This window comes from Carlito syrichta, unplaced genomic scaffold (assembly GCF_000164805.1).
Source record: "Carlito syrichta isolate Samal-C Ts95f unplaced genomic scaffold, Tarsius_syrichta-2.0.1 Scaffold308805, whole genome shotgun sequence".
Classification (NCBI taxonomy): Eukaryota; Metazoa; Chordata; class Mammalia; order Primates; family Tarsiidae; genus Carlito; species Carlito syrichta.
The window spans coordinates 1,318,156-1,328,074 of NW_007252901.1; the positions used below are offsets into that span (position 1 = coordinate 1,318,156).

The 9,919-nt window shown below is 45.6% G+C and overlaps 1 protein-coding gene across 2 annotated transcripts in view; it reads left to right on the plus strand.

Annotated features, from left to right (window-relative positions):
- The window catches only part of TUFT1 (tuftelin 1), a 45,180-nt gene that overhangs the window by 1,958 nt on the left and 33,303 nt on the right, over nt 1-9,919 (plus strand). The window contains exon 2 of one of the 2 annotated variants that reach the window (XM_008065812.2): nt 7,719-7,723. The exons of the other annotated variant lie outside the window; for it this stretch is intronic. Within the exon in view, the coding sequence (XP_008064003.1) occupies nt 7,719-7,723 (5 nt within the window). The remainder of the gene's footprint in view (nt 1-7,718; nt 7,724-9,919) is intronic. 2 annotated transcript variants of the gene reach the window in all.

Consider the following 9,919-nt stretch of genomic DNA (forward strand, 5'->3'; position numbering starts at 1 on the left):
TAGTTTGAAGCTAACCAGAGACCTCCAGAGCAAGAGGGAGACAGACATCTCCTTATATTCCTTTTTTTCTAGGCTAAATTTGAAACTTATCTTATTCCAAAGCTGGAAGTGAAGTAATCATAGCCTGGATCTGATCCTGGAGACCTTCCTGAGCCCTTAAGGAGAGGAGGAGATGGTAAACAATCAATCAGTCAGGAATTAGGCTTTGTGGTGGATTCCTGTCCTCTGAGCCAGCTTGCAGTTAGAATTTATGACTGTGGACAGTCCCCAGGAATTTGTCATATATTCACTCCATTGAATGAAGGCTCAGTGCGTGTGCAAAGTGAATGAATACATAAACAAACAGATGTTTCTTTTGGAGTCGGCAGTGTAGACTGTTGAACTGACTGGGGTATCCTAGTGGGAGTCAGGGCGCTGGGACTCTGTTGGTGTTTCCTCACCAGCCGGGCCTTGTGCGTTAGTGTGCCATATATGGGCGTGAAAATATGGCTGATACACTTTCTGGGTTGTGTTTATTGTTGGAGGCAGAATGTTTTTCAAAACTGCAGACCGTAACCACTAGTGGGTTCGAAATTAACTTAGTGTGTCAGAACCAGCATAAAGAGAGAAATAGGATTAACACTCTCAGAGTTAGCAAAGGTAGACATTTTTGGCAAAACTTTTGGGGTTTCAGTTATTTACATGTATGCATTTTATACATATGTGTTTGTTTACTGGATTGTCATGCATAAACCATTTTTGAGTTCAATAAAGTTTGCAAGACACTGTAGTAAGTTTTACAGGCAAGTAAAAGAGCAAATAAATGTCAAATTCATCTTTATTGGACATTACCGTTAACTTCCTTTGCTGATAAACAGTAGAGAGTGACTTAAGCAGAAGAGGAATTTATTAGAAGGAAGTGGGGCAGCTCACAGAATTTGAGGGAAAGCTTAAAAAGTCCTAACCAAGGGAGTCCTGGATCTGGGTAGGTGGAAGAACTAATGGAGGCATTCTACTTCCTGGTAAATTGGTTCCAGCTGTTTTAGGTCATTTTGCTATTCTGCTCAAGATTTGGGGGAGAGGGTGCCATTGTCCTCTTGCTTCTTCATGGACAGAGAAGGGCAGGCTCCCTTGATTGACAGGCCCGTCAGATTCCCAGTGAAGGAAGGGGATTCTCCAAGACAAGACCCAGGTGTTATTACTTAACACTGGAGGGGAATGGAAGCTGTGTGACAGAACAGATGCCTATGATAGTAGCTTTTTGGTCTTGTTGATCTCTGGTTCCCTCCCCTCCATTTCCCTCCCTTTTCTTTCGACCTCTTCCTAAATCACTTCTTTTTGAGCAGGAGTCTCTTGCACAGGCTGGTGTGCAGTGGCACGCTCATGACCACCGCAGCCTTGACCTGCTGGGCTCAGGTGATCTTTCCGCCTCAGCTTTCCAAGTAGCTGGAACTACAGGCATGCGCCACCACGCCCGGCTAATTTTTTTATTTATTGTAGGAATGGGAGCTCGCCAAGTTGGCCAGGCTGGTCTTGAACCCCTGGGCTCAGGCAATCCTCTTGCCTCTGACTCCCAAAGTGCTGAGATTACAGGCGCCCGGCTCCTAAATTACTTTTTATCATAGGAATATGTGTGCCTGATTTTTAAAAGATCTAATAATATCAAAAGGCTTTAAAAAGAAAACAACAGTCACCTACTCCAAGTTCCACTCCATGGAAGTAACCACTTTCAACTTTTTGAGCTCTGTTGGTCTGGTGTTTACCTCCATGTTTCTAAATAATATGCTTATATGTAGTGATATTTCTTGATTTATTGGTTTTAGACACCTATTGACTTCCTGTTATGGGAATTACAGGAAAAATTTATACTGCCACCCCTTACATGCTCTCTTCTCTTTCTCTCAATGTAATTGTATTACAATTTTTGGCTGAACTATGATTTCTGTTAGTAGCATTGTGGTTAAAGAGCATGGCTCTAGGACTCTGATTAAGGTGGGCTCTAGTCAGGGCTTTGATGTGTAATTCGCCCAAGATCACTTTGGAAAATTACTTAATTTCTTCATTTTCAGTTTTATTATCTGTAAAACAGGGACAATAATTGTACCCTTCTGATAAGTTGTGAGGATTACATTACATAATAGATATGACACATGAAGCACGTTGCCTAACACATAAGTACTCACATGTTAGCTATTATTTCCTGTTTTGCTACTGGCTTGGACTAGACTGTTTTCACCTGTTCTGAGCACCCGGCTAAGGGATGGAAGAAGAGTCTGGGAACTGTCTGGTTTGGTCAAGGTTTGCTCCTTCTCATTATGCTGACTTGTGTTTATAATTACTTGCTCCTTTCCCATTTCCTTGATGATCCAAGTCCCTCTGCCAGTGGGGGGTCCCAAGAGTGAGAGGGGGCCTATAGAGAGACCCAGGACGAAGACCTGAGTAGCCTTTACGATCCTAACTCAGCCAGGACTAGTCTTAGACAGGGTGGTGATCAGGGTTCTTATTTTGGCCTCTCTCTCTGGACCCCTTTCTGCTTCCTGACCTTACAGTCAAGGCAGCTTGTGTCTTTTGCTGCTCTGGATGCTTTGATAAAGTGGCACTTTTTAAGCTATCTATCAGTGTTACCCTTCCTTAGAATATTTGCAATTTTTTTCATTCATTCTCATTTTCTCTCTCTCTCTCTTTTTGTTTTGGATTTATCTTGACCAGAGAAGTTCTCTCAAAACCTGGTGCGTTTGGAATCTTTTCGTCAGCTACAGTCTGAACCCTTGTCTTTACTGTGGAACAGATGACCGTTTCTTAGGACTTCAGAGGCTAAATTAGTTTAATGCCAAGTGTTTCTTTTTTTTTTTTGAGTTGGAGTCTCACTCTGTCACTCAGACTGGAGTTCAGTGGCCGCTCCCGGCCACTGCAGCCTCGCCTGCTGGGCGCCGACGATCCTGCCGCCTCAGCCTTCCAAGTAGCTGGAACTACAGGCGCGCGCTACCACACTTGGCTAATTTTTTGATTTACTGTAGAGATGAGGTCTTGCCAAGTTGCCCAGGCGGGTCTCGAACCCGCGGGCTCAAGCAGTCCGCTCACCTCAGCCTCCCAAAGCGCTGGGATTATAGGCTGACCCACCGAGCCCGGCTTTTTTTTTTTTTTTCAAACTAGAACTGTGATTTGTTGAAGGCTTACCATGAGCTTCACATAACTTTTTTTTTTTTTTTTTTTTTTTTAGTTGGAGTCTCACTCTGTCGCCCAGGCTGGAGTGTAGTGGCATGCTCATTGCCACCACAGCCTAGACCTGCTGGGCTCAGGCGATCCTTCCGCCTCAGCCTTCCAAGTAGCTGGAACTACAGGCACATACCATGCCTAGCTAATTTTTTGTTTTATTGTAGAGATGAGATCTCATCAAGTTGCCCAGGCTGGTCTCCAACCATGGGCAGGCAATCCTTTCACCTCAGCCTCCCAAAGTGCTGGGATTATAGGCGTGAGCCACTGTGCCTGGCCTTCACATAATTTTTGTAACCACTTTATTGAGGTATAATTCTTTTTTTTTTTTTTTTTTTAGTTAGAGTCTCACTGTGTCACCCAGACTGGAGTGCAGTGGCCGCTCCCGGCCACTGCAGCCTCAACCTGCTGGGCTCTGGCGATCCTTCCGTCTCAGCCTTCTGAGTAGCCGGAACTACAGGTGCGTGCTACCATGCCTGGCTAATTTTATTTTTATTTTATTTTATTTTGTTTTTGAGTAGGAGTCTCACTCTGTTGCCCAGGCTGGAGTGCAGTGGCACGCTCATGGCCACCACAGCCTTGACCTGCTGGGCTCAGGTGATCCTTCCGTCTCAGTCTCCCAAGTAGCTGAGACTACAGGCACATGCCACCAAGCCCAGCTAATTTTTTTGATTTATTGTAGAGACGAGGTCTCGCCAAGTTGCCCAGGCTGGTCTCGAACCCGTGGGCTCAGGTAATCCTCCTGCCTTCACCTCCAAAGTGCTGGGATTACAGGTGTGAGCCACTGCACCCAGCTTGAATATTTGGAGTCATTGCTGCTTATTCCAAAGGAATGAATGAACATGGTGGAAGTCTTGGCTCTCTGATGCCTGAGTGGGGAAGAAACTCCTGGGCAGAGGGACCTTTTGAGTTTGGTGACTGCCTGTCCCTTCTACTCATGAGACTTACCCTAAACTCAGCCGGTACATTTCTCCTCACACCATACAGTCTCCCGTTTATTGCCAGGTTTTTTAGGAGCTTTGTAGCTGATGCCTCCAAGCCTGCCAGGAATTTGGGGAATGCCAGGAGGAAGGAGCCAGGGGAGAATGTGAGGGAGGAGGGTTACCTCATCACAAGGCATTTGGCGCTAACATTTGCCCATATTTCTTTGGGGTGGAGGGGGGTGTGCACCCAGATGGTTTCGGTTCCAGACACGTGATCAGCAGGTGACACAAGCTTCCCCACCTGCTAGTAATTATGATCCATGCCTCTTTGGGTCACAACGTAGAGTCTTGTGAAACACCTTTGTTTCCTCAGGTTGGGAAGGTTTTGTTGGGAAAATACGTATATGCCAGGAAAGCTGGTGGCCCAGATTGAAGCCTGGCTAGCAGAGGCAGGAAGAGAAGATAGGATAGGATGGGGGAGGGGTGGTTGATGAAGGAAGCAAGGGGAAATGGTCTTCTTGGGTCTGTGGGCGCAAAACCAAAGAGAAGCAAGGTAGTCAGAGACTAGAAGGGCAAAGCCACTCCTGCCAGCCTTGGAGGGGAGGGGAAACTGAGAAATTTTCCCCTTTCAGCCCAGGCTGGCTGGTCACTAGGCAGGTGTCTCGGAGAGAAAATGCACAGCAGAAGGGTGTCTCCTTCAGAGTCGAGGCTCAGGGGCCCACTTCCCTCTTGGACACATTCTCACTGCCAGGCATCAGTGTGTTCCTTTGCTGGGGCTCCAGGTAATGAGAAGGACTGCCTCCTTTAGGGTGCCACCCCAATCCCTTTTTTCTCGTTTCACCTTCCAGTCACCCTGGTCAGCCCTGTGCACAGAGCTTGTCCAGCCCATGCCTCTGGGTAGGTACCCAGATAAAAAGCAAGTACCTGTTTTGTTGGCTAATCTGTGGGGAAGAAGAAAGGGAGTGATTCTTTATGTCTTACTCCACAAAGCGCCGGCTCTGGCCTAGAGAGCATTGCGGTAGACAGGACCAAAGAAACCTGCGAGCTGAGCAGGTTGGAAGTCTCACCCAGGAGAGGGTAGGTACCCGACCATCCCGTCTGGCTCCCTTCTTTGACTTTATGAGGATTTCCTCATCCTAGTCTCTTGGAAGCCATTGTTATAAGGGGTTGTCTAGTCCCATTTCTCAGAGTGGGGAAATTGAGGCAGCTGCTGCTGCAGCAGCTTGAGAGAACATGCACATTTGGGGTAGGAAGGGGCATGGGATTGAGGGACAAAGTGAGGGAGGAGTGGACTACAGGGTGAGGGTGGATTAAGTTGACTGGTTTCCAGCTCAGGGGCAAAGTTTCCAGTTCAGAGTAAGGTATTTTCCTCTAGGAAAATACTTCTTCCTGCAGAAGTCTGGGAAGCAAGAGCTTGGGGGTTATGGGCTCTTCCTGACTCACTTGAGCCCATGGTGTGAGAACCTCTTCGCCTCCCTGTTTATCTCCTGGGGCCTCCTGATTATCTCCCTATCACCTCTCCTTCAGCGTCTTGATCTCTAACCCCTCAGCTATGTGTTTACCCCCTCCCTGCCTTGAGGAGTGAGTCACAACCGGAGATTTGTTTGAACCGAGTGGCAAGGCTGCCTGTAATTTGGAGGGAGCTGGGCTTCTCCTGAGAATGTTTATGAGGCTCGAGGCTGCTCACCTTGTGATTAGCACTGTCCTTTTCCCTAGAGTGGGAAGCTCCACGGCCAGTAGAGACCACCCTGCCCGACTTGTTGGGAATTCCTAAAGCTCCCTGGAGTCTGCTCACAGAAAACAAGTCTTGCACCACGCAGGAAGGAACCTCAGGTGTGCCCTCCTTGACTCTGGGTTGGGGCTGAGGGGTGTGGTCTGTGGCCTTGTTGACTAGACTGCATTCTGCGGTTCTGGAGGACCAGGTGCCAGAGAGAGCCCTAGACATTTTGTCGGCTCTGTTAAGATCATTCACTCACCCACCCTCTTCCCTTGCAGCCTCTCCAGAGTCACTTGGAAAAGTAAGGCTGTCTCACCTTTGTAAAGTGATTTATGGTTTGCACAGCACTTTCACATCATTCCTGAATATCTTCCCTACCCTTCCTAAAATGTCAGCTGTAATTATCACACCCATTTTACGGAGAGCAAACAGGCCCAGAAAAATTAAGTGTTTTGCTCAAGGATTAGTGAGCATCAATCAGGACTCAGACATCCCTCCTCCAAGTCCAGGTTTAGTACTTTTTCTTTCTCTTTATTTATATATTTTGTGATAGGAGTGTTAAGCTTAAAACACTACAAAAAATACACTACAAAAAGCAAAATATTGGCCAGGTGCGGTGGCTCATGCCTGTGATTTCAGCCCTTTGGGAGACCAAGGTGGGAGGATTGCTTGAGCCCAGGAGTTCAAGACCAGCCTAGACAACATAGTGAAACCTCATCTCTGAAGAAAATAAAAGCAATTAGCTGGGCGTGGTATGGTGCCTGTAGTCCCAGCTACTCAGAAGGCTGAGGTGGAAGGATTGCCTGAGCCCAGGAGGTCAAGGCTATAGTGAGCCATGATTGTGCCACTGCATTCCATCTAGGCAACAGAGTGAAACCCTGACTGAAAACAAACAAACAAACAAAAAAGCTGGGTGTAGTAGGGTTCACCTATAGTGCTAGCTACTGGGGAGACTGAGGTAGGAGCATCACTTGAGCCCAGGGGTTCAAGGTTGCTGTGATCATATCACTGTACTCCATCATGAACAGCAGAGTGAGACCCTGTCTCAGAAAGAACAACAACAACAAAAACTTCTGTTGTTTTCTCATCTCTAAAATGAGAATGTTGGCCTGTAATCCCAGCACTTTGGGAGGCAGAGAAGGGAGGATTGCGTGAGGCCAGGAGTTTGAAACCAGCCTGGCCAACATAGTAAGACCTCATTGCTATTAAAGAAAAAAAAAAGAGAGAGAGAAACGAGGAAGTTGATAATCATACCTACTCTCTAATATTAAATGAGTTAGCACTACATGCAAAACACTTAGAACAGGGCCCAACAAGGCCCTGAACACAGGAGTTGGCAATTACCAATATGGTGAACACGTTTATATATACGCAATTAAATAACTGAGAATTTCTGTTTTAGGAATTAATGTCTGATTTGCTTTTTTTTCCCACTTAATGTATCTTGGAGATCTTTTTCTCTCAGTTCATAGACGTTTATCAGCAGTGTAATTAATGTTATGGATGTTATTATCTATGCTACTTTATTCACTCCTTTACCTACTCGAGATTTTTTTGTTTCCAGTTTTTAGCTATTGCAAATAGTATTGCAGTGAACAGTTTTTCACATATGAGAGAGGACCCAAAAAACCCTGAAATTTATTTATAAAAAAGTATGTACTTACTCTTACATGTGTAACCTTCAGTCATCTTCAAAGTCCTTTCCATTTGATGCAATTCACCTATCGAGATGCTTTTTCCACTGCTCAAAACAGTTTTTGAACTCGTTCATTTGGATGCCTTTTCGTGCTTCTGCCATTTTTTGTTCCACCTCTTCCACATGGGCAAAACATTTCCCTTGAGAACTTTCTTCATCCAGGAAACAAAAAAATTGTTGCTGGGGCAAGACCAGGTGAATAGGGAAAGTCGGTTATAGGGGTCCTGCCGTTTTCTGGTCAAAAACTGCTGAACATTCAGCACAGTGTGTAAAGGTACATTGTCATGGTGGAAGAACTAGTCACTTGTTTACCACAGTTCGGGATGTTTCTTCTGCAAATTACAATACAACCTTCTCAAAACTTCCAGATAAAAACTTTGGTTAAGTCGGGCATGGTGGCTCACCCTGTAATTCCAGCACTTTGGGAGGTGGAGGCGAGAGGATTGCCTGAGCTCAGGGGCTCAAGACCAGCCTGAGCAACATAGCGAGACCTCATTTCTACAATAAATCATACAATTAGCTGGGTGTGGAACACCTGTGGTTCCACTTACTTGGAAGGCTGAGACGGAAGGATCACCTGAGCGCAGCAAGTTGAGTCTGCAGTGGCCATGAGCATGCTGCTGCACTCCAGCCTGGGTGACAGAGACTTAACTCAAAAAAAAAAAAAAAACCAAAACTTTGGTTGACCATTTGATCTAGAGGAACAAATTCCAAGTGTACTGCAAGAGACCAGTCCTCCAAACGATAATTCTGGGGTTTTTTGGTTCCCTCTTCGTATATATTTGAGCAAATGTGCACGGATTATCATGGCATATTCCTAAAAGTGAATCACTGGGTCAAAGGGCTTATGAAATATGCAAATCCTTTTTATTACTATTGCCAAATTAACTCCCAAAAATATTTTTATACATTTACATTCCTTCCAACTGTATGTAAGATTAGTCATTTCCCCTGCTGCTCATTGATCCCAGATGCTACTAGTATCTTTAATATTTGCCAGCTGGGCTCGGTGGCTCAGCCTGTAATCCCACACTTTGGGAGGCTGAGGTGAGTGAATTGCCTGAGCCTGCAGGTTCGAGACCTGCATGGGCAACTTGGCGAGACCTCATCTCTACAATAAATCAAAAAAATTAGCCGGGCATGGTAGCGCACACCTGTAGTTCCAGCTACTTGGAAGGCTGAGGCGGAAGGATTGCCGGAGCCCAGCAGGCTGCGGTGGCTGGGAGCGGCCACTGCACTCCAGTCTGGGCGACAGAGTGAGACTCCAACTCAAAAAAAAAAAAAATTTTTTTTGTCGGGTGTGGGTAACATACAACTGTAGTTCTGGCTACTTGGAAGACTGAGGCAGAAGGATCGCCTGAGCCCAGCAGGCTGCGGTGGCCGTGAGTGTGCCACTGTGCTCCAGCCTGGGTGACAGAGTGAGACCCCAACTCAGAAAAAAAACAGAAAAGTGCATATATCAAATGTTTAGTCAAGTGATTTTCACAAACTGGGCACACTCCTACAACCCACTCCTTGGTCAAGAAACAAATCTTGCCGGACACACACACACACACACCCCCGTAGGGCCCCTTCTAGCTACCATCAACCCTCCACCCTCAAAGGTAATCATTCTCCTGACTTCTCAGGTGTGCACTTTTGTTTGTTTTTGTGCCTTTTATAAAGTGGAATCATATAGTATACTTTTGTGTCTGTATTCTTTTGCTTTACATTTTCGTGAGATTCATCAATATTGTATGCACAGTAGTTTGTTCTTTGGCTGTTGTGCAAAGTTCTGTTGTATGAATATGTATATAATTTATCTATGCTGCTCTTCTGGGTAATTTCTACTTGGGGGCTGTTATGAGAGATGCCGCTATGAACTCTTTAGTATATGGTTTTATGAGGAACATATGTATGTATTGGGGTGAAGGGAAAGCTTCCTCGTCACCCTCTGAAGATTTGCTGAGAATCATGGACAGAATGCAGATTAATGGGAGAAAATGCATATACATTTATTTGATGGTAGTTTTATGTGATATGGGCTTCAGAATGATGACCCAAAGATATGGGGCAAACTGTCCATTTGTATGCTTAGGTTCAGTAAAGTATAGACAGCCATGTCGAAATATGATTGTACAAAAAGGGTATGATCTAATGCTAATAGACTGATTGGGGAAACCCAGCAAGGCCTGTCTGTCTGGATTCTTCTCTGTCTCTCTACACACGCATTCCTTCCTTCTGGGTATGTAGCAGGACCCTCTCTGGAATGGGGATCTTCTGTTATAATCAAAGTAGATCAGATAATTTCCTTATGGCCAGTTTTCCATAGAAAGTTTGGGGGGAAGGCTGGACTCGGTGGCTCAGCCTGTAATCCCACACTTTGGGAGGCCGAGGTGAGTGAATTGCCTG